This window comes from Drosophila virilis, chromosome 4 (assembly GCF_030788295.1).
Source record: "Drosophila virilis strain 15010-1051.87 chromosome 4, Dvir_AGI_RSII-ME, whole genome shotgun sequence".
Lineage (NCBI taxonomy): Eukaryota > Metazoa > Arthropoda > Insecta > Diptera > Drosophilidae > Drosophila > Drosophila virilis.
Genome location: NC_091546.1, coordinates 2,278,778 through 2,305,078, shown reverse-complemented (window position 1 = coordinate 2,305,078; position 26,301 = coordinate 2,278,778). Strand labels below are relative to the sequence as shown.

The following is a 26,301-nucleotide window of genomic DNA, read 5'->3' as shown; positions in this document are numbered from 1 at the left end:
CAAGTTTTAATTTGATTTAATCATTATTTATGTTTATTAGTATCATTTTTTTTGTTGTCGCTCTTATTTTTTTTCTGTTGTTTTGTTTGTTTTCTTTTTGTTATTTTTGTTTCATAATTCATTTTGAAATATTTGCGTTACAATTTTTGGTTTTTCGCCCTGCCCCTTGCCCCATATATATAAATATACTTTTATATATATATATATTTATATATATAGACGCAAGGCTTTTGAATTTTAATTTCTATGAGACATTTGGTTTTTATTCAATTTATTTTTTTTTTTTGTTTTTGGTTTTTTATTACTTTAAATTACAATGAACGCATATTATGAACACTATCACACTTGCAAAATGTTGGTTTTTTTTTCGGTTTTTAATTCATTTTCGATTTTCGACCATGGATTTTTCAATTTTTCTTTTGCAATGAGCAACTATTTTTTTAAATTATGCCCCTTTCTTTGTTTTGTTATTTTTCATATATTAAATGTTTTTTTTGTTGTTTTTTTATTATTGTAATGCCGATACACACACACATACATATATGTCAATTACATACATTCCTATATATGTATAATTTATATATAGTATAATCAGTTATATATATATATATATATATTTATATATATAATAATGTATATGCCATTATATCAATTTATTCATATTTTTACACAAACCTTTTTGATCAAACGCAATCAAAAAGTTGTATTTTTTGTTTTTTTATATATTTTTAAATGCTCAACTTGTTGCATGCTTGTCTGTGTGTGTGAGTGTGTGTGTGTTTGTGTGTTTTTTTGTTTATTAACTAATTTAAACGTTTTCCCAACCAGAATGTTTTTTTCACATATTTGTATACCTCATGTAAATGCCTATGTACTGTATACTGTATATGTTCTATAAGATGGCTTTGAATCTTTGCTTTGTTCTCATTTTTGGACTTATTTATTCAGAATATTACGCTTCTTCCTTTTTATTCATATTCAAAAATTGCTTATATGGCTACCGGAGTAGAAACATTACAAAATACATTTCAAATGTATTTCGTTTATTACTAAAAAAAAAAAAAAATAAAAAAAAAAATAAAAGAAAAAAATTAAAAACTAACCTTAAAAATATAAAATCCACATTGTCTGGTTTGCTGCTGTTTTTTTTTTCTTCTGTTTTCATTTTTTTTCATAAACACATTTCAAATGCATTTTGTTTTATTGCAATTATATAAATGGAAATTAAATCTAACCTACAAAATTATAAATTAAATAAATTTTGCGTATTTTTTGTATTTGCATTTTTAATTTTTTAAATTAACTTTTGTTTTCTTTTCAATTTTGGATTGTAAAAAATTTATTTTTGATTTTAACATTTCAAATGCATTTTGTTTTTTATTGGAATTATAAATTATAAAAACTAACCTCAAAAAATGTTAAAAAATTTTCTGTTTTTTTTTCTTTTGGAGTTTTGAATTCAATTTTGGATGGTGAAAATTGCGTTTTTTTCTGTTTTAGCTACTTGACTATTATTCATATATTCATAAGTATTAGCTACTTACTAACATTCTGAACGATCGTTAATTTGCCACGCCCCCAACCTCGCTGCTGAACTATTTGTAAAATTATACAACAATTTTTGTAGTTTTTATTAACTCGTTTTTTTTTCTTGCTTCTGATCGCTCTGTCACAAAGTTAACAAGTGCCTCGCTTTGGTATTTTGTGGCTTTGCTCCTCTCACAATGTACGAGTATATTAAATGGCGCATACTTCAGATATGCATACATATATAAATCAATATATATCTGTATAGTATATGTAAGTATATACAAATATTCGCTATACGCTGATTAGTTGCTGTGGTTTTACAATATTAATTATTTATATATATATATATATATATATATAGGTATATATAAAGTACATACATAGTTTAAAGTCTAGGCGTCGATTGTGTAAGTAGTTAGTTTAGAGGAAGGAAGCTGGGGAGGGGGGGGGGGGGGGGAATTTCTAGTATGTTTTATAAGTAAGTATTGCCTATAAGCTCAAATTTACAACTGATTTACGACCATTAGGAATTGTCTTTTGAGTTAGTGTTTAACATATTTGATTCATTTTTATTGCGGTTACAAATGAAAAAGGCAAATTATTAAATATATAAGTATTTGCTTAGTTACTTTCAAGGAACTCAGTTAAGATATATTCAAACAAAGAGAAAAACAGTGTTAGATAACATATTTGCTGCAACAGTTTTTAACGTTTACCTACACAGGTGGGCTCTGTTATTCATTTTTCAACTCTTTATTTTTTTTCGTTCTTCTACGATTTTGCTCTTGTCATAATTTAAAAAAAAAAAACTTAAACCACACGCACAAAAAACAGCTCTCAAAAATTTATCAAAATTGTACAAAATTTTCATTTCCTTTTTTCAAATTGTTGTTGTTGCTCAACACTGTACTATGCACAACACTGTATTTTTTTTGGTGTTGCTCAACACTGCTCCATGCCATTTTTGTTAAAATAAAGTAATGTTTTTTATTGTTTCTATATATAATTATATATATATATATTTTTTTTGTTTTTAATTTATTATTATTATTTTTAACATTTGCTCAATCTCATTGCAAAAATTAAAGTAATTCTTTTATTGTTTGTGTTGTTGCGCTATTTGTTTTTATGCTGCACCTAATTCTCAGTTACATACATTCACGTATCTATATATATATATATATCTATATATAGCATATATCTAGTTTGCTTGAGTTATGTACAGTATGGCCGCGTGGTTTGAAGGCCTACTTCGAGTGCGAGACAACGGAGTGGGAGACCATGGAATGGGATAGCATTGAATGCGATATGCCCGATATTTCGGCATAGGTATCTGTCGGTCCCTCCGCACTGCAGACTGAATCCTCGGGCGTGCGCGACGGTTCCGCTTCGGTTATTTCAATATCCTGATGATGCTTATTGCTGCGATGTTTGGCACTTAAAGCCTGCGAAAGGTTTTGCGTCATATTATTCATGGGGCTAGTCTAACAATTTAGCAGTTAATTTAGTGCATTTTTGTTAGTTATTTGTTTTTTATTATTAAAGGGTTCTGTTTAGTTTTAGCTTAGATACATCAAGTGCTATGGGTGTACATGCATTTTTGGGAAACACTGTAGACAGAAGAGACTCAAAGGACTTGGTACAATTATTTATTTAATATTTTTATTAATTTTGGGTAGCTTTGGCCTGCATGCTAAGTTGTTGTTAAAGACTTAACGATATGTTACGTTGAGTTAGGCGCCTTCTTTTTTTGTTTTTGGTATTTTTGAGGTTATGCACAACACAAAGTTAGGTTAGTTTTTTCGGCTTTAGGTTTTGTTTTTTTTTTTTTAGGTTAGCTTTACGTGTTATGTAACAGTGAGAGAGTCTGACGTTGCTTACCTTATCTTTGCTGCCCTTTTTCTACATTTAGAGTGTTTTTTTTTTAATTTGGTTTTTGTTGGTGGGTTTGAGTTTTTTTTTTTCATAGTATAGTACAAGTCATGACAAGAACAATGATATATATATATATAGATATATTTCATATTAATACTTATATATTGACACAGAAAGAGTGGAATTAAAAAGAGAGAGTGTGTGTGTGTGTGTATGTGTGAGAGAGAGAGAGAGAGGGGGTGGGGGTGGGAGAGAGCGAAAGAGAGCGAGACTTATAGATAGAGAGTAGGGGAAGGGTGGGAGAGCTTAGGCTCGGGCTCTGGGTAGAGTTTTAAAAACATTGAGACAACTTTTGGCTTTGCTTTTGGAAGTAAGACGACCTTCTTGTCACTGGCCATGGTGGAAATGTATTTTACAGTGAAGACCCTGACTTGACGGCCAGTCGGTCTTCAGTCACTTACTTGCAATGAGAAGCGACGATGTCCCGCCTTGCGGCCGCCGCGCCTTTTGCTAATATGCGGATTATCCTGACGCAGTGTCTTGTTCTTCAAAATCTCCAGTTGTGTGTACAGTCTGCAAAAAAAAAAAGGAAAGGGACATTCATCAATTATCATCAAATTGTCATCATGATCAAGCCGGGTCTCACCTTTTGAGTTCGGCACGTATATCCTCGGGACTCATTTCGGATATGGTCAGCTCACCGATGTCCGGATCGCCGAGGCACAGACCCGCATAGCCGCCGCCGAGGCGCTGCCCGGCATCGTGTGAGGTACCCTTGAAAGCATCCACAGGTAAACGCATTGATAGATCATACGCAAGCGAACGAACCTGCAAGCTATGAAGATGCAACAAACACCGCAAAAACACACACTCAGCACCGTACAAAAAAAAAGAAGAAAACGGAAACGGAAATGGAAACCGAAACGGAAAAGCCAACGCATAACGGTTAACAGTCGAACGGAAATGCCAAAGGAAACGGAAACTCAACAGAGAGTCAAGGTAAAACAAAATAACAGAAACAAATAAAAAATAGAATGAACAGAATCGTAAGAATTGGAAAAGTATAGAAGAAATTTGAGTGCGCTTTGTGTCAATTGTGTATGGAATTTTGATGGGTTTTTACACTCAGAGAAAAACTGTGTGCGATTTAAAAATATTCTTTTTTGCGTAGAAGTTTTTAAGATATTTTATTATATTTTCTTTAAAATAATGAATAAGAAATAAGATAAACAGCTTTCGAATAAGTTGTTAATTATAAGAATCTACAATCTTAAATTAAGCGCAATTTTGCTTAATGAAAGAACAAAAGATCTTTAATGAAACTGTTTAAATTTTGTTCTTTTGAAATTTAGGGCTTAAGCAAACTTAAATCTCTTTCAATTTAGTTAAAAGTTTAATATATTTTAAACTTATAAGAATCGACAGAAACTTCTGTCTTAAGGAAGCTTTTTAAAGCTTCTCAATTAAGTTTAAGTCTTAATATATTTTAGGCTCTGAATTTAACTCGACATTTTCTCTGAGTGTATATTATGGCTTTTAGATTAGTGTGTCTTTTTTTTATAAATGTGTGTTTATTGGGGCGTGGGCGTGGTTATGTCTCTTGTGGTGCTGTAAATGAGATAAACATAGGTCAAAATCTGAACATAATTAACGACGACTAAACGTTATTTTTTGGGCTTCGGCTAAGCTACTTGGGTTAGAGAGTTAGAGAGGCACACAGAGAGACAGTTAGAGAGGCAGACAGAGAGAGAGAGAGGCAAAGAGAGGCACATATATATATATATATATTGATATTATAGTGTATGTGGAAGAAGAAGATACTCTATAGTTTTGGTATGCATGTTGGGTATTAAAAGGAAACCGATTTTTGTCATTCTACTTGTATCTGTTGTCTTAGCTGAAATGCATGCAAACAAACAAGAAAATTTCATGCGGCCAGTGTTGGTTAACGTTCGCTTAAATTTATTAAACCAAAAAAGTACAGTTGTGCAACGGAAAGTGTTTAGGGTGCAAATGTGAAATGATAATGGAACTCGAAATACATACAGTAAACATTCTGGTACAGTAAAATGACACTTGCAGCAACTTCATAGCTTGACTAAAATTCATGAATTATGTTAGCTTAAATACTAAAATTGTTTAATAAGAATTCAACTCGACAAATCAAAAGAAAAACAAAATGTTGTTCTTTTAACATATCAAAAAAATTTGTTTTTTTTTTTCCAGCAAAAAGCTTTCTGCGGCGGCGTTTCTCAAATTTGTTTTTTTTTTTTTCTACAAAAATCGTTTCCTCAACCAAATGTCAATACCAAATACAAAGACGAGACTATGATTTGCGATATAATTTTACTTGATGATGACTGTGCACAAATTGAGCCTACGGCGGGTTTATCTCAACTATATATGGTATACGGCGGAATTATCTCAACTGTCTAGCATGTTGTATATATATGGTAAATATATATGCATTTAGCACACGAACAAACTTTGGACGCACTTGTTTATTGTTTATTAATCTTTTCTTTTTGTTTTGTTTAGCAATAAATCAATCTGAATGTTAAACCAAATGTTAATTGAAAATCATAGGAAAATCATTGGAAAAACTCAAGCGCCGACAGAAATCATGAACAAATGTTTGTTACCTGCTTGTGTTGATACCACAATTTTGGCACAAATATCAAACCCAAGGCGAAGCTATTTGTCAGCTGCGAGCGCACAAAAAGCGCCAACAAAATGGCGCTGGGACTCATTTCCGGCAAATAGACGAAGCGCAGAAAATAGAAACTGGATGACACCAAAAATTCCAGCGTCAACGTTGTGACCAGAAATTGACGCTCCTGTAAATGGTAAGAGATTTAAAATATTTATATAATATAATATTTATATTTGTACGTAAAGAAACTTGAAACCGAACCCTTTTTTTAATCAAAGCTAAAAATGTAAGTAGTAGTTTTGTGTTAGGGTAGGTCGTTTAAAAGTCATGGAACATTAAAGGATCAAAATCTAGAGAATCACTTTTATTTTTCTAGGGTATAAAAATAGCTAAAATAATGTTAGAGAATCTGGAGAATCCGCTTTTTTTTTTTTTGAGTTTAGAAAAAGCGACACACTTCAAGAGAATCCGAGATAAATTTTAAAGACTCTAGCATTCTGCTAATCGATTTCTAAAAAATGCGGAAATATTTTTAAATAATATTAAACAATTTGTTCTGCTAAATACAAAACATTCTGTCAATTATAAAACATTGTCAATACTTAAGATTAGCTGAGAAAACTGCAAGCCAATACTTATCGATATTTATCGATTTTCGATAAAAAGAGGCACTTATCAAAAGAAAGTTTATATTATAAACTGGTAAAAAAAAAGTCACCAGCTCACCCGAAACTGTGTATTGGCATTGCGACTGGCAATGGCCAGATGTAGGCCAAAGCAGAGGATGAGCATCTCGCTGGTCTGCGTCACCAGCTCCCATTTGAGGGGATGGCAAGTGTTGGTGCTGGCCTCACGCAGACTCTCCAGCTGGGCGCTCTCGAGCAGGTCCAGCGACGAGGCCGTAAATGCGGACATATAACAGACAACGGCAAACACCATGGTGCCCAGATACTTGAGCAGATCGACGTCGCGCAGCACCCAGCGATGCGCCTTCCTGGTGCGAAAGTCCACCAGATGCCGATATAGCTTCAATATAATCGCACCATAGCACGTAATAAAGCCAATTTCGCGCAGCCAGGGCTCCAGCAGGCAGCGCTCCGTGGAGGCGGGAAAGAAATGGACGGCAACCTAAAATGAGGCATGGCATTACAAATAAGCAGGCAAATCCTTGGCTGCAAATTGACGCACCGATGCATAAAGTAAAACAATGCCCAGCAGAATGGTCTCCAGCACGGTCCACATGCCCGAGGCAATGGCCTAAAATAGTAATTGCCCAGAGATAAAATCAATGTATTTGTAGCTAGTTTTCTGACCCACCTTGCACTTGCGCTGCCGGAACACGATCACGCTGAGCACCACACAGCACAGAATGCAGGCGGCCAGGATAATGGCCACCAGGAGACGCAGGCAGGCATCTATGTTGAGCGCATCCTCCTCCTGAAAGTTGAGGCATACGCCGTGCATGTCGCAATTGCTGCAGCCACCCGGACAGGGCAGACATGAGTAATTGTCATAGCCCTCGGATAGCTCCACCAGATCACCGGGAAAACCCTGCAGCGTCCCATTGGGCAGGTAATAGGATTCGCGGCACAAACACGTGTAGACATCACGCGTGGCCGGCGGCTTCGTTTCGGTCAGCAGGCAAAATGTGGTGTTCCGATCGCAGCTGCAACATATATGAAAACCCAGTTAATCTTTATTTCTTTACTTAATTCGTATTTTAAGTGCATTTTACCCGTGACGCCGTCCGAAAACCTCCTCCAGGCCGTCGTTGCACACATCCTCATCGGCGGCTATAAAGGCAGCGGCAACAATTCTGTAAAGATTGAATTTTAAATTGGCTTTTATAATTTTTTTTTATATTTATTAGCTTAAGGTATTCCACTTATTTTACGCCCGATGGAATTTATAAATACTCTTAATTAGATCTTTGAAATATTTAAAGGCCATCAAGCGGAGAAAAAAAAAATCAATGTCAGCAGTTTTCCACCCATTTTCCGACCGTGGAAGTAAATTTGTATAAAACATGCCTGCTATAAATTCTCACAGAGATCTTCAGAAATTAGTTAAATGAATCACACAGGCACAATTTTTATCAATGGCCTTTTCACTAAATTCCACGCTTGCAGGTGGAATTTAAGAAAACCACATTCAAGCGTGAATTCATATCACAAGAAAGACCTGCTATGGAAATTTCAGCTTACTCATAAATTCTTTCAGCGATCTATAGAAATGATTTAAGCGAATTGCACACGCACAGTTTTAATCAATTTCCTTTCCACAAATTTTCCACGCTTGTAAGTGAAAGTTACCAAAATCCCGTCTGTTCGTGGATTCATATCACAAGAACAAGAACAGCCCCCAGTCAATCGATCAGTCAGTCAGTAAGAGTAATTAATTACTTAGATATTTAACTTTAGTAATAACTCACTTGATTCGGTGCTCGGTGAATGATATGCGAAATGGCCACAGCCAGCGCCCCGTCAAAAGGTTGCAGTCACGAAAGGGCGCGCCCCACTCCTTGGTGCCATCGCTGCTGTTCCAGGCGGCCCTGTAAGCATTTTCGATAGGATCAAATCAATTAGCGAACTGTCAGCTGCACGCAAACGCAAGCTATAGCTATTTAATAATATCATATACGATACGATCCACTGGGAAATCAAATATTTAGGTCTTTTAATCAAAATAATGAGTATTTGATGTTATTTGAAGCTTGTTTAAAGATTCTCCGGAGACTTGAATTAAGCTTCAATGAAATAGAGAAAGTATTCTAGTATGATCCAGAAGCAAAGCAAAACAATATTATATTTTAAACATTATATATTTGAAACTTATTTTAAGATGCATTCAAATCTTAAATAAGCTTAAGAAAAATTATTTCAATTTCATAATGATATGAATGAATTTTGTTTTAAGAATATTTTTCGGACATCAAATCAAACAAGATTTTTATAGACAAGACAAGAAATGAAAAAAAGGGTTTAATATTGTTCGTTTATCAACAAAGAAAATGTTGAAAATTGTTTTAGGATTTTTTAAGACAACAAATTTCATTTCCCAGTAAAATTAATCATTTATTAAAACTAAATCTTAACATATACATATATTTTAATTAGTTTTAAAATTTGAAAATTGTACATAATTAAAACAAATGCTTGGACTTGTATCTGGAACTCACCCCAATTCCCGCCAATAGGAACCCAGGTAAGCCTTGTTATGCACCTGATTCGGTGGTATCTGAAAAGTAAATAATACGAATAACCATTTAAAGTCCATATGCTTAAATCTTATTTGTTTATTGTCGTAGTCCGGAACTGACCGTCACATTGTCCCTGAATTTGACAACAACTGTGTGTATGCTGGGCGCCGCGATGGCAAAGGCCAACAGATTGTCATCCTCGTTGAGGGCATTGCTGGCAATGCCATTGGCCCGCCGGCTCACCTCCGCGCGTGTCGGTTCATCTATGGCAATTGGCGTGTTGGCATTTGGAAATTTATTCGATAGGAATTCCGTAAATTCGCGTGCAGCGACCTCGGCAATCTCGGTGAAGTCGTAATACTGTAAATTCAAACAAACACAAAATGTAGATATATTAATTTGATTTAAATTCAAAGCTAGGCATATATTTAAGGAAAAGCTAATATTTATTAAGAAAAAACGATTATTAGGGAAAACCTAAAATTGTTTAAAGATCTTTCACACTTTTCGCAAAAAATAACCTCTCTTGGTGGATTAAATGGGTCAAGGGGTTAAATAACACACTTCGGCTTAAAGATTCTCACCATAAGGTGTATATGTACATATATGTGTGTATATGTGTGTACATGTATGCATGTTTGTATGTATGTATTTTTGCATGTCTGGATGTATGCATGTCTGCAGGTATGTTTGTATGTATGTATGTGTGTATGTATGTATGGATGTATGTACGTATGGATGTATATATGTAGGTATGGATGTATGTACGTATGTATGTATGTAAGTAAGTATGTATGTATATATGTAAGTATGTATGTTTATATGTATGCTTGCATGTGTGTATGTATGAATGTATGTATGTATGTATGTATGTATGTATGTATGTATGTATGTATGTATGTATGTATGCATGTATGTATGTATGTATGTATGTTAGTAAGTATATATGTATATATGTAAGTATGTATGTTTATATGTATGCATGTATGTGTGTATGTATGTATGTATGTATGTATGTATGTATGTAAGTATGCATGTATGTATGTATGTATGTTTATATGTATTCATGTATGTGCGTATGTATGTATGTATGTAAGTATGTGTGTATGTATGTATGTATTTGTGTATGTATGTATGTATGTATGTAAGTATGCATGTATTTATGTATGTATGTATGTATGTTTATATGTATTCATGTATGTATGTATGTGTGTATGTATGTATGTATGTATTTGTGTATGTATGTATGTGTGTATGTATGTATGTATAAAAGTATGTATGTATGTATGTATGTATGTATGTATGTATGTATGTATATGTGTGTGCATGTATGTATGTAAGTATGTATGTATGTGTATGTGTGCTTGTATTTATTTACACATTAATGTTTGGAAGTATCATGCATGTGTGTGTGCCTTTACGTATTCTTAACTAATGCCCTACTACGCGATTCTCATAAATTCAGGTAAGCCTCTAGTAAGTAAGGCTTCACTTCAAGTGCAGGAGGCGGCGGCCTTCATATAGGAGGAGGCGGCAGCTTGACCAAAGGAGGAGGCGGCTTCAATTTGGGAGGAGGCGGCTTCAATTTGGGAGGAGGCGACAGCTTAATCATAAGAGGAGGCAACGGCTTCAACTTCAACTATACAGGAGGTTGCCTTAACTATGAAGGAGGCGGCAGCGGCCTTAGAGGAGGCGGAAACATCAATTATAAATGTGACCGTAGAAAAAACTGGTACGTATTATAAACAAAACTACGCTTAGATTTATTTTAAATAAAATACAATTATTACAATCGTATGAATGTATGTTTGTTTTGTTGTCTAAATGTTGGTCTACAATGCGATTCTCACTAATTCAAGTTAATAAACATATCTGCTTTTATTTTCTTTCAGGGATGTGTTCACATAAAAGTTCGTCTGCCGCCTACTAATAGATGACGATAACAATCGTTCGTGCAGGTAAGTAGGTTATTACAAATATATATTTACACTAGCGGGTATACTCCGGCATTTTCCGTGATACGTATAAAATAAATACTCTCTAATACCATTGAAAATAAATTTGCAATCCAATATAGACTATTCCTTAAGTTCTTATGCAGAGCTTTCAAAATAGATATAAAGCATATCGGACAAAAACTAAAAACAAAATAATGTTGCCAGTCTTAGATGCCAAGTTGATTTAGAGGCAAGACCATGAACAAAAAGCCAAGCCTTATGAAAATCGGATGAGATTTGACTGAGCTATGGGGGTGGGAAATTTTGATCCATGTCTATATAGGATATTTTGGGGTACCAGTTCCACATGAATTTCGACCAAAAATGATGTTGCCAGATTTTGATGCCAAGTTGATTAAGAAGCAAAACCATTAACAAAAAGCCAAACTTTATGAAAATCGGATGAGATTTGAGTGAGTTATGGGGGTGGGAAATATTGATCCATGTCTATATAGGATATTTGTGGGTACCAGTTCCACATGAATTTCGACCAAAAATGATGTTGTCAGATTTTGATGCCAAGTTGATTTAGGGGCAAAACCACGAACAATAATCCAAACTTTATGAAAATCGGATGAGATTTGACTGAGTTATGGGGGTGGGAAATATTGACCCATGTCTATATAGGATATTTGTGGGTACCAGTTCCACATGAATTTCGACCAAAAATGATGTTGCCAGATTTTGATGCCAAGTTGATCAAGAAGCAAAACCATTAACAAAAAGCCAAACTTTATGAAAATCGGATGAGATTTGAGTGAGTTATGGGGGTGGGAAATATTGATCCATGTCTATATAGGATATTTGTCTGTACCAGTTCCACATGAATTTCGACCAAAAATGATGTTGTCAGATTTTGATGCCAAGTTGATTTACGGGCAAAACCATGAACAATAATCCAAACTTTATGAAAATCGGATGAGATTTGACTGAGATATGGGGGTGGGAAATATTGACCCATGTCTATATAGGATATTTGTGGGTACCAGTTCCACATGAATTTCGACCAAAAATGATGTTGCCAAGTTTTGATGCCAAGTTGATTTAGAGGCAAAACCATGAACAAAAAGCCAGACTTTATGAAAATCGGATGAGATTTGACTGAGTTATGGGGGTGGGAAATTTTGATCCATGTCTATATAGGATATTTTGGGGTACCAGTTCCACATGAATTTCGACCAAAAATGATGTTGCCAGATTTTGATGCCAAGTTGATTAAGAAGCAAAACCATTAACAAAAAGCCAAACTTTATGAAAATCGGATGAGATTTGAGTGAGTTATGGGGGTGGGAAATATTGATCCATGTCTATATAGGATATTTGTGGGTACCAGTTCCACATGAATTTCGACCAAAAATGATGTTGTCAGATTTTGATGCCAAGTTGATTTACGGGCAAAACCATGAACAATAATCCAAACTTTATGAAAATCGGATGAGATTTGACTGAGTTATGGGGGTGGGAAATATTGACCCATGTCTATATAGGATATTTGTGGGTACCAGTTCCACATGAATTTCGACCAAAAATGATGTTGCCAAGTTTTGATGCCAAGTTGATTTAGAGGCAAAACCATGAACAAAAAGCCAGACTTTATGAAAATCGGATGAGATTTGACTGAGCTATGGGGGTGGGAAATTTTGATCCATGTCTATATAGAATATTTTGGGGTACCAGTTCCACATGAATTTCGACCAAAAATGATGTTGCCAGATTTTGATGCCAAGTTGATTAAGAAGCAAAACCATTAACAAAAAGCCAAACTTTATGAAAATCGGATGAGATTTGAGTGAGTTATGGGGGTGGGAAATATTGATCCATGTCTATATAGGATATTTGTGGGTACCAGTTCCACATGAATTTCGACCAAAAATGATGTTGTCAGATTTTGATGCCAAGTTGATTTACGGGCAAAATCATGAACAATAATCCAAACTTTATGAAAATCGGATGAGATTTGACTGAGTTATGGGGGTGGGAAATATTGACCCATGTCTATATAGGATATTTGTGGGTACCAGTTCCACATGAATTTCGACCAAAAATGATGTTGCCAGATTTTGATGCCAAGTTGATTAAGAAGCAAAACCATTAACAAAAAGCCAAACTTTATGAAAATCGGATGAGATTTGAGTGAGTTATGGGGGTGGGAAATATTGATCCATGTCTATATAGGATATTTGTGGGTACCAGTTCCACATGAATTTCGACCAAAAATGATGTTGTCAGATTTTGATGCCAAGTTGATTTACGGGCAAAACCATGAACAATAATCCAAACTTTATGAAAATCGGATGAGATTTGACTGAGTTATGGGGGTGGGAAATATTGACCCATGTCTATATAGGATATTTGTGGGTACCAGTTCCACATGAATTTCGACCAAAAATGATGTTGCCAGGTTTTGATGCCAAGTTGATTTAGAGGCAAAACCATGAACAAAAAGCCAAACTTTATGAAAATCGGATGAGATTTGACTGAGTTATGGGGGTGGGAAATATTGACCCATGTCTATATAGGATATTTTAGGGTGCCAGTTCCACATGAATTTCGACCAAAAATGATGTTGCCAGATTTTGATGCCAAGTTGATTTACGGCAAAACCATGAACAATAATCCTAGCTTTATGAAAATCGGATGAGATTTGACTGAGTTATGGGGGTGGGAAATATTGACCCATGTCTATATAGGATATTTTGGGGTACCACTTCCACATGAATTTCGACCATAAATTATGTTGCCAGGTTTTGATGCCAAGTTGATTAAGAGGCAAAACCATGAACAAAAAGCCAAACCTTATCAAAATCGGATGAGAATTGACCTAGTTATGGGGGTGGGAAATATTGACCCATGTCTATATAGGATATTTTGGGGTACCAGTTCCACATGAATGTCGACCAAAAATTATGTTGCCAGATTTTGATGCCAAGTTGATTAAGGGGCAAAACCATGAACAAAAAGCCAAACTTTATGAAAATCGGATGAGATTTGACTGAGTTATGGGGGTGGGAAATTTTGATCCATGTCTATATAGGATATTTTGGGGTACCACTTCCACATGAATTTCGACCAAAAATTATGTTGCCAGGTTTTGATGCCAAGTTGATTTAGAGGCAAAACCATGAACAAAAAGCCAAACTTTATGAAAATCGGATGAGATTTGACTGAGTTATGGGGGTGGGAAATATTGACCCATGTCTATATAGGATATTTTAGGGTACCAGTTCCACATGAATTTCGACCAAAAATGATGTTGCCAGATTTTGATGCCAAGTTGATTAAGGGGCAAAACCATGAACAAAAAGCCAAACTTTATGAAAATCGGATGAGATTTGACTGAGTTATGGGGGTGGGAAATTTTGATCCATGTCTATATAGGATATTTTGGGGGTACCACTTCCACATGAATTTCGACCAAAAATTATGTTGCCAGGTTTTGATGCCAAGTTGATTTAGAGGCAAAACAATGAACAAAAAGCCAAACCTTATTAAAATCGGATGAGAATTGACCTAGTTATGGGGGTGGGAAATTTTGATCCATGTCTATATAGGATATTTTGGGGTACCAGTTCCACATGAATTTCGACCAAAAATGATGTTGCCAGGTTTTGATGCCATTTTAATAAGGAGGCAAAATCAAGATCAAAACCCCAAACCATATGAAAATCGGATGAGAATTGACCTAGTTATGGGGGTGGGAAATATTGACCCATGTCCATATAGGATATTTTGGGGTACCACTTCCACATGAATTTCGACCAAAAATTATGTTGCCAGATTTTGATGCGAAGTTGATTAAGAGGCAAAACCATGAACAAAAAGCCAAACCTTATCAAAATCGGATGAGAATTGACCTAGTTATGGGGGTGGGAAATTTTGATCCATGTCTATATAGGATATTTTGGGGTACCAGTTCCACATGAATTTCGACCAAAAATTATGTTGCCAGGTTTTGATGCCAAGTTGATTTAGAGGCAAAACCATGAACAACAAGCCAAACTTTATGAAAATCGGATGAGATTTGACTGAGTTATGGGGGTGGAAAATATTGACCCATGTCTATATAGGATATTTTGGGGTACCAGTTCCACATGAATTTCGACCAAAAATGATGTTGCCAGGTTTTGATGCCATTTTAATAAGGAGGCAAAATCAAGATCAAAACCCCAAACCATATGAAAATCGGATGAGAATTGACCTAGTTATGGGGGTGGGAAATATTGACCCATGTCCATATAGGATATTTTGGGGTACCAGTTCCACATGAATTTCGACCAAAAATTATGTTGCCAGGTTTTGATGCCATTTTAATAAGGAGGCAAAATCAAGATCAAAACCCCAAACCATATGAAAATCGGATGAGAATTGACCTAGTTATGGGGGTGGGAAATATTGACCCATGTCCATATAGGATATTTTGGGGTACCAGTTCCACATGAATTTCGACCAAAAATTATGTTGCCAGATTTTGATGCCAAGTTGATCAAGAAGCAAAACCATTAACAAAAAGCCAAACTTTATGAAAATCGGATGAGATTTGAGTGAGTTATGGGGGTGGGAAATATTGATCCATGTCTATATAGGATATTTGTGGGTACCAGTTCCACATGAATTTCGACCAAAAATGATGTTGTCAGATTTTGATGCCAAGTTGATTTAGGGGCAAAACCACGAACAATAATCCAAACTTTATGAAAATCGGATGAGATTTGACTGAGTTATGGGGGTGGGAAATATTGACCCATGTCTATATAGGATATTTGTGGGTACCAGTTCCACATGAATTTCGACCAAAAATGATGTTGCCAGATTTTGATGCCAAGTTGATCAAGAAGCAAAACCATTAACAAAAAGCCAAACTTTATGAAAATCGGATGAGATTTGAGTGAGTTATGGGGGTGGGAAATATTGATCCATGTCTATATAGGATATTTGTCTGTACCAGTTCCACATGAATTTCGACCAAAAATGATGTTGTCAGATTTTGATGCCAAGTTGATTTACGGGCAAAACCATGAACAATAATCCAAACTTTATGAAAATCGGATGAGATTTGACTGAGATATGGGGGTGGGAAATATTGACCCATGTCTATATAGGATATTTGTGGGTACCAGTTCCACATGAATTTCGACCAAAAATGATGTTGCCAAGTTTTGATGCCAAGTTGATTTAGAGGCAAAACCATGAACAAAAAGCCAGACTTTATGAAAATCGGATGAGATTTGACTGAGTTATGGGGGTGGGAAATTTTGATCCATGTCTATATAGGATATTTTGGGGTACCAGTTCCACATGAATTTCGACCAAAAATGATGTTGCCAGATTTTGATGCCAAGTTGATTAAGAAGCAAAACCATTAACAAAAAGCCAAACTTTATGAAAATCGGATGAGATTTGAGTGAGTTATGGGGGTGGGAAATATTGATCCATGTCTATATAGGATATTTGTGGGTACCAGTTCCACATGAATTTCGACCAAAAATGATGTTGTCAGATTTTGATGCCAAGTTGATTTACGGGCAAAACCATGAACAATAATCCAAACTTTATGAAAATCGGATGAGATTTGACTGAGTTATGGGGGTGGGAAATATTGACCCATGTCTATATAGGATATTTGTGGGTACCAGTTCCACATGAATTTCGACCAAAAATGATGTTGCCAGATTTTGATGCCAAGTTGATCAAGAAGCAAAACCATTAACAAAAAGCCAAACTTTATGAAAATCGGATGAGATTTGAGTGAGTTATGGGGGTGGGAAATATTGATCCATGTCTATATAGGATATTTGTCTGTACCAGTTCCACATGAATTTCGACCAAAAATGATGTTGTCAGATTTTGATGCCAAGTTGATTTACGGGCAAAACCATGAACAATAATCCAAACTTTATGAAAATCGGATGAGATTTGACTGAGATATGGGGGTGGGAAATATTGACCCATGTCTATATAGGATATTTGTGGGTACCAGTTCCACATGAATTTCGACCAAAAATGATGTTGCCAATTTTTGATGCCAAGTTGATTTAGAGGCAAAACCATGAACAAAAAGCCAGACTTTATGAAAATCGGATGAGATTTGACTGAGCTATGGGGGTGGGAAATTTTGATCCATGTCTATATAGAATATTTTGGGGTACCAGTTCCACATGAATTTCGACCAAAAATGATGTTGCCAGATTTTGATGCCAAGTTGATTAAGAAGCAAAACCATTAACAAAAAGCCAAACTTTATGAAAATCGGATGAGATTTGAGTGAGTTATGGGGGTGGGAAATATTGATCCATGTCTATATAGGATATTTGTGGGTACCAGTTCCACATGAATTTCGACCAAAAATGATGTTGTCAGATTTTGATGCCAAGTTGATTTACGGGCAAAATCATGAACAATAATCCAAACTTTATGAAAATCGGATGAGATTTGACTGAGTTATGGGGGTGGGAAATATTGACCCATGTCTATATAGGATATTTGTGGGTACCAGTTCCACATGAATTTCGACCAAAAATGATGTTGCCAGATTTTGATGCCAAGTTGATTAAGAAGCAAAACCATTAACAAAAAGCCAAACTTTATGAAAATCGGATGAGATTTGAGTGAGTTATGGGGGTGGGAAATATTGATCCATGTCTATATAGGATATTTGTGGGTACCAGTTCCACATGAATTTCGACCAAAAATGATGTTGTCAGATTTTGATGCCAAGTTGATTTACGGGCAAAACCATGAACAATAATCCAAACTTTATGAAAATCGGATGAGATTTGACTGAGTTATGGGGGTGGGAAATATTGACCCATGTCTATATAGGATATTTGTGGGTACCAGTTCCACATGAATTTCGACCAAAAATGATGTTGCCAGGTTTTGATGCCAAGTTGATTTAGAGGCAAAACCATGAACAAAAAGCCAAACTTTATGAAAATCGGATGAGATTTGACTGAGTTATGGGGGTGGGAAATATTGACCCATGTCTATATAGGATATTTTAGGGTACCAGTTCCACATGAATTTCGACCAAAAATGATGTTGCCAGATTTTGATGCCAAGTTGATTTACGGCAAAACCATGAACAATAATCCTAGCTTTATGAAAATCGGATGAGATTTGACTGAGTTATGGGGGTGGGAAATATTGACCCATGTCTATATAGGATATTTTGGGGTACCACTTCCACATGAATTTCGACCATAAATTATGTTGCCAGGTTTTGATGCCAAGTTGATTAAGAGGCAAAACCATGAACAAAAAGCCAAACCTTATCAAAATCGGATGAGAATTGACCTAGTTATGGGGGTGGGAAATATTGACCCATGTCTATATAGGATATTTTGGGGTACCAGTTCCACATGAATGTCGACCAAAAATTATGTTGCCAGATTTTGATGCCAAGTTGATTAAGGGGCAAAACCATGAACAAAAAGCCAAACTTTATGAAAATCGGATGAGATTTGACTGAGTTATGGGGGTGGGAAATTTTGATCCATGTCTATATAGGATATTTTGGGGTACCACTTCCACATGAATTTCGACCAAAAATTATGTTGCCAGGTTTTGATGCCAAGTTGATTTAGAGGCAAAACCATGAACAAAAAGCCAAACTTTATGAAAATCGGATGAGATTTGACTGAGTTATGGGGGTGGGAAATATTGACCCATGTCTATATAGGATATTTTAGGGTACCAGTTCCACATGAATTTCGACCAAAAATGATGTTGCCAGATTTTGATGCCAAGTTGATTAAGGGGCAAAACCATGAACAAAAAGCCAAACTTTATGAAAATCGGATGAGATTTGACTGAGTTATGGGGGTGGGAAATTTTGATCCATGTCTATATAGGATATTTTGGGGTACCACTTCCACATGAATTTCGACCAAAAATTATGTTGCCAGGTTTTGATGCCAAGTTGATTTAGAGGCAAAACAATGAACAAAAAGCCAAACCTTATTAAAATCGGATGAGAATTGACCTAGTTATGGGGGTGGGAAATTTTGATCCATGTCTATATAGGATATTTTGGGGTACCAGTTCCACATGAATTTCGACCAAAAATGATGTTGCCAGGTTTTGATGCCATTTTAATAAGGAGGCAAAATCAAGATCAAAACCCCAAACCATATGAAAATCGGATGAGAATTGACCTAGTTATGGGGGTGGGAAATATTGACCCATGTCCATATAGGATATTTTGGGGTACCACTTCCACATGAATTTCGACCAAAAATTATGTTGCCAGATTTTGATGCGAAGTTGATTAAGAGGCAAAACCATGAACAAAAAGCCAAACCTTATCAAAATCGGATGAGAATTGACCTAGTTATGGGGGTGGGAAATTTTGATCCATGTCTATATAGGATATTTTGGGGTACCAGTTCCACATGAATTTCGACCAAAAATTATGTTGCCAGGTTTTGATGCCAAGTTGATTTAGAGGCAAAACCATGAACAACAAGCCAAACTTTATGAAAATCGGATGAGATTTGACTGAGTTATGGGGGTGGAAAATATTGACCCATGTCTATATAGGATATTTTGGGGTACCAGTTCCACATGAATTTCGACCAAAAATGATGTTGCCAGGTTTTGATGCCATTTTAATAAGGAGGCAAAATCAAGATCAAAACCCCAAACCATATGAAAATCGGATGAGAATTGACCTAGTTATGGGGGTGGGAAATATTGACCCATGTCCATATAGGATATTTTGGGGTACCAGTTCCACATGAATTTCGACCAAAAATTATGTTGCCAGGTTTTGATGCCATTTTAATAAGGAGGCAAAATCAAGATCAAAACCCCAAACCATATGAAAATCGGATGAGAATTATTGAATCGCAATATATCAAATCAAAGCATGTTGCAGTACATCAATTTGAAAGCTGGCCCAAAATTTGCTGAAGTACGAGCTGAAAAGGACATCAGAACAAGAAGGTCCATATTCGGCATGCCGAGAATTAATTGCTGTTGTGCATGGTTTGTGGTTTTGCAGGTGTGTGTGCACAATTGTAAAGCTCGAAATTGCAGAGGGTATTACGCCAGATAGTATTACGCCAAGTTAAGTTTCAATTCCAAGACTCAAGTCCCAAGATTCTAATAAAAATAACTATTTTATTATATTCGGCAGAGCGAAGTATGTCATATGCCCTATAAAGAATACCTACATATCAAATCCCCAAATCGTTTTCTATCGATGACAAGATATACAAAATACATATACATATATATTTTCTATACATATTCAATTTCCATTTTTATCGATATTATAAAAGTACAAAAAGATATCGAAAGAAAATAGATATATCAAATTTCAAGTCTCTAGCTTTTTTTGTCTTCGAGACAAATTTGTTGACACAGATGGATAGGAAGAGGAACATATGTATTTAAGATAGAGTATATGATCGTCGCATTGGCCAACGATGCGGCGCTTTTGTTAAGTCTATTATGCAATTGTTTTTGTGGCCTGCAAACATTTTGATGGATGCGCACTTCAAGGCACGAAACGTCTGCGCGACACTAATAATAATAATGAAATAATAAATAATATGCTTAAAATAGCCAGGCGTGAACAGAGTGAGAGAGAGAGATAGAGAGAGGAGAGAGGAGAGAGAGAGAGGGAAAGAGAGAACTGGCCTAAACATTGCCTCCTTTCATTAGACAAATGTTATTTTGCTTGGCTGCACACACACACAGAGAGACACGCACACACACAGGCACAATACTGAAGCGTGTCACAATCAAACAATGCAACAAAATATACACACACACACACACACATGACGGGTTGGAGTGAGACAAAAGATATTTAACAATTAGACAAAGGCAAACAAGCAAAGCGATTGCAACGTTGAGGACAAATTGTGCGCCGACAGCTGCTTCAGCTCCTCCCGCTCCGGCTGCTCCTCCTGCTGCTTCCTCTGCCGCTCTTCTCTCGGGTCCCGACCTCAGCTTTGTCCTGCGCGGCGCGTCCTTTGTGCCCAAATAAGCTCAAGCAGCTGCGCTTCGGCAGGCTGGCCCCAAGCCTTTAGCTAAGTTCCAGTCCCTGGCCCCGCCTTCGCCTTCGCCTTGACCCCTTTAAAAGCCAACAAATCGGACAACACATTGCCTAGCATCCTGCCCAGCCCAGCCCCTACCCCTGTCTCCTAGCCCTGCCGCTCTTCATTGTCTAAAAGCATCGAGTGGCAGGCCCCAAAACACTTTTCCAATTACGGTTTCTATAATGAAAAACTGTAACGCTTGTACCGTTATTGCGCCAAAAAGCCTTTTTTCGGCTGCTACCCTCCCCCCCACCGCCCTCCCTGCCCAACAATCCGCCTGAAAAACCTTTTCCCAAGGACAAAGCGCTGTCAACGCGGCTGCTTCCGTTTCTACAACAAGTTTTTCTTCTTGTTTTTAATCACTTTTCAGGGTCTAGCACCAGGCATACCCCATTTCCCCTCCATTTGGAAGCCCTTCCCCTTGCTGTTTACATGCGCAATTTGCTCAAGTGTTTGCAGTTTATATCATTAAATATCATTGCAGGCAGCTGCTTTGTCTATAAAGTTATCTAAGACCAGGATCTAAATACTCAGCATAAGAGGCCTTAGATCATCAACCCAGATATCTTCAAGAGTTCCCGAGTTAAAGACGCAATTGTGGATATCAGAAATTTGTTTCAGTTTTAAAAACTTCCAATGTGATTTGTTAAATAGGTGAAAAGGTCGGGGTTTAGTAAATACATATCTATACAGATTTACAGATTTAATAGAGTATTCTATTTCTTTAACAATTATATTTCCTGCATCTTTAAAATCTGTTTCCAAACGCAAAGCGGGCAAGCTGAAAGGCAAGCATGTTTTTATACCGCCCTTCTATGCGATTCTCATTAATTCAAGTGAGGCACTCAGTTTTGTTCTTGCTTTGTTTATAAATATTTTATTCATAAGTTCTGTGGGTAACCTTATCTCTTACTCCCTCACCCTCGCACTTTCCCTCCCTTTCTCCCTCTCCCTCTCTCTCTCTCTTTCTCCCTCTCCCTCCTATGTCTTGATAATTCATGTCTTGTTTCATTCACTTTCTATTTTATATTTTGTCTCTATATCATACAACTCACATTTTTTATGTGTCTATCATATGTCTTATCAGATATATTTTAGCTTATGTTCTACACAGACTATCCTCTATCTTATATATATTCAGGTATCGTTCAAAAACAAGTCCTGCTTGACGAAAATTAAATCATTTTTTAACCTAATTGTTCTTTCTAATGATACGGCCCCCGCAAAAATGTCACACACATACATAGACATACACATACACATATAGATATAGATATATATATATATATATACACATGTATGGGTTGAACAGGAGCAGCTCTTTGGCCGTAATCTACTTGGCCTACTTGGGCTAAGTGCGCTTTTAGATAAAAGTCGCTGGCGAGGCGGCACGGCACGCATTACAGGCCAAAGCGTACATGTTCAGGGGGGAGAGGGCGTGGCAGCTGGGGATGTAAGGCTGGGCGTAAACATCCTTGAAAACCCAACGTAGCTTGTGTGGGTGCGGCCAGTGTTGTGCGACGGCATAATTTGTGCGCCTCAACTGAACTGAACTGAAAAATTGTCAAGCCCAACTCAATGTTAATGTATACGAAAATTGAACTTTTCGAAGGTTACAACATTTTATTGGCTTTGTTGTCGGCACATACACACACACACACACACACAAATGTATATGTATGTGAGCATAAATATATATTATATAATATAGTCGCAAACATTTTCATGTTTATTTCGGTTGAAAGCGCGTAAAAATGTCGCCACAATTTTTACTGCTGACTGAAAAATGTCCCAAAGTTTTTTCGCCGAATTGGCATTAATCGGCTTTGTCAGAGTCAAGCTTTATTCTTAAGACTTGGCTATCACTTTTCCACTTCTTCTACTTCCTTCTACTCCTTCTTCTCCTTCTTTTTTCCTTATACCAAGTTAGATTAACACCCAAAACTTTAAGAATTGAGTATAGAGGCCCAAAATAATAAGCACGAATGATTCATACAACTGCATTTCACCTATTTTCCACGCTTATGAATGGAATTTTCTACTTGGCGTTCAGTTTCTTCACAGCTGCGACAAATCCAACTCTTTAACCTTAACTTTTTGGGCTGTGCGTTGATCATCAATCAATCAATATGTATATAATATTATATATAAAACGATGCAGATATTAAAAGTTATTAAGATAAGGATGTTTTCTTGCCTGCTGCTTGAACCAGCAACTTTACTTTTAAGTTCTCTCACCTTTTACCCTCATCTTGTTTAAAGCGGGCCATATTTAATCTATTCAAAGATTATTTTTACCCAGCTACTTAGGATATTTATGCAGCGTCTTTTCATGCTTACATTCTTTTCTATATAGGAGGTTTTCTGCCTGAAATTCGAACCAACAACTTCACTTATTAGTTCTCTTTACAATGCCAACCATCTTGTTTAAATCCGTGCCAGTTCAATCTATTTAAAACGTATTTTTACCCAAACAATTTATATTTACCCAGCTTCTTAGGGTATTTAAGCAGCTTCTCGTTATTTTTATATATTTTATTTTTCTAGCTTGTTTTTTTGATTCTTGTTGGCGCTGCTGTCACAGCATGTGCACTCTCAGCGTGTCGTCCTGGTCGTGCAGCCCAAGTACATGTACAAAATGCAGCCAGGCGGCAATGCTACACGACAGACAGACAGACAGACAGACAGAGAGACAGACAGCCTAGGCAGAGACCAAGAGCGAGGGAGGGCTAGAAAAAGATGGTGGGGTAGAAAAGAGAGGCAACATTTTGGTTATATAATCAGTTTGACGGACTTTTGTTGCCTTAAATCCATGACCATGGCAAAGAGGAGCATTTCAGGACGAGCTTCAAACTAAGCATGAATAACTTATTAAGTTGGCTTAGTCAAATGCCGCCCGGGGGCCAAGTGCAACGTAAATTGCACTTAATTAACGCTTAAGCGAGGCTAAAAGAACAAATCCCACAAGGCCAAAGAACACAAAGCACTAAGTAAATTATCCACGATTAAGCTGAAAATAGTTTAAAAGCAATCATTTATTTATACGGAGCCAAATGTGCGTCCAAATTGCAATTTAATCGATGTGATTTTGTGCAAGCTGCCCGTATGCCATTCGAAATAGCTGCAAGGTACAAAGGCACCTGGATCTTCATAACGATTAACTTGTATTATATTGGCACTTTTATTTAAAGCCGAGATATTGCAATATTATTTGTAAGTTTAAAGAGAAGCGGGAAATAATTGGAATTTTTTCTCGTTTTTCTTTTGTGTTTATTTTGAAGAAGTTGGAATATATTTTATATTATTTATAAATATTTATATACAAATTTATTTATATATATATGGAAGGGCAGTAAATGGATAGAAATATGTATCTCTTGGCAAGTAGACAAGGAAATTTGTTTGAAAAGTGTAAGATAGATAAATTCAAGCTATATTGGCCAGAAATTCGACTATGTATAGAGCTTCGCTTTTTTGTTTTTCCTTGAGTAGAGTTAACAAAGCTCTCAAATAAAGTAGCCAAGCTGAAGCTGAAAGTTGATGAGATGAAAAAATCGTAAAGAAAATGGAAGTGAAGCAGAAAATAAATTCAAATGCTGCCAGAAAAGAAAACCTTGCACAGAATAATATTGATTAGGAATTGATAACAGCTAATATTGCTTGACTTAAGGGTAAAGATTTTGGAAAATAAACGTATTTAAAGGAAGACAATAAAAGTCGAGGGAAGAATGTAAATTAAGACAGCTTTCACGAGCCTTTCTTCCAGGAAAGTAATTCCTTTTCTACAGCTCATTGTTCACAGCTCAGGTAGGCACTTTTTACAAAAATTACTTCAATTCGCACTTACAACTTTTCTTGATACCCATGCCATTCACACACACACACAGACCCAAAGTTTAATCCAGTTGGAAGCTCTTCCGGTTACATCACATTTTCAACCGCAATTTTCCACTGGCAAGCAACAGGCCCAGGCAAAGGGCCGAGTCGTTGGCCAATCTGTGCTAGAGAGACCGTAGAGAATGCCATTAGGGTCGGGCCTGGCACCACATAAAAGGGCGGCACATAAAACGAGAACGGGAAAATGTAGCAAAAAGGCCAAAGCGAAGTAAGTTAAGTTAACTTAAGACACAAGAGCTGCGAACGAGGCGAACGAGGCATAAAAAACCAAACAATTGCTGAAAATCAAATGTGACAACTTTTACCAAAATTAAAATCAGCAAAAGTAAAAAGCCAACAACATCAAATGGCCACATAAAAGAAAGCTACTGCCAGCAGACTTGATAAGGGCACGACTAGCAGATATCCTATAGAAAAAAGATGTCTAAATAATGTGTCTATAAGAGTGGGCGGAAATTTGTAGAGTGAAGAGTAGAAAATTTCAAAAAGGCTTCAAGCGTAAGATTCTCTTAAGTTTAGGCTAATTTAATTTTTTTATTTAAATTATTATTATTTTATTCGACTAAGTAGGAGTTAAAGTGAACATAGGCTATATTTTACAGAGTGCAAACTTATACTTGACATTAAAATGCCCTACCCAGGCTCAATTTGCGGCTACAGGGTATACAAAAACAACAAGCAACAGAGGAAGAGAAAAAGAGAGATAAACAAAGAAAGAGAGAGAGAGAGGAGGATAGCTTCGTAGATGAGGAAATCGAGCGCTGGGCGTGTTCGTGGGGTCCTGTGTGTCCTGCGGCGGCCAGTGGGCGGGCCGAGCCGAGTCATTGATGCCAAACGGAAATGTGCGCACTTTCAAGAAGTGCACTAAAAATGGCGACGAGCACTTCCGCTGATGGCACGACTGGAACTGACTCTGACACACACACACACACACACACGCACACATACACAGAAACAGAAACACATAAAAGTTGAATGATAGTTTGAAGCGCCGGCAGCTGAAATCACGAAAAAGCCCGAAGCACGTCAGAAACAAGTCAAAGCCAAGTTACTTGCAATTGTGCGGACACGTCCTGGCAGCACCCAGCCGAACAGCCGGAAAGC

The 26,301-nt window shown here is 36.5% G+C and overlaps 1 protein-coding gene across 1 annotated transcript; it reads right to left on the bottom strand.

Moving 5' to 3' along the window:
* Window positions 1-1,052: 1,052 nt before the first annotated feature.
* On the bottom strand, window positions 1,053-23,551 carry smog (G-protein coupled receptor 158 smog). Its single transcript, XM_070208910.1, has 13 exons — window positions 23,539-23,551; window positions 9,378-9,673; window positions 9,237-9,295; window positions 8,490-8,609; window positions 7,794-7,874; window positions 7,376-7,724; window positions 7,247-7,315; window positions 6,785-7,186; window positions 6,048-6,242; window positions 4,052-4,179; window positions 3,867-3,978; window positions 3,412-3,432; window positions 1,053-2,975 (listed from the first exon to the last, which is right to left on the bottom strand). Exons 1-13 carry the CDS (start codon window positions 23,549-23,551, stop codon window positions 2,778-2,780), a joined length of 2,043 nt encoding a protein of 680 aa, XP_070065011.1. The 3' UTR covers window positions 1,053-2,777.
* Window positions 23,552-26,301: the final 2,750 nt, after the last annotated feature.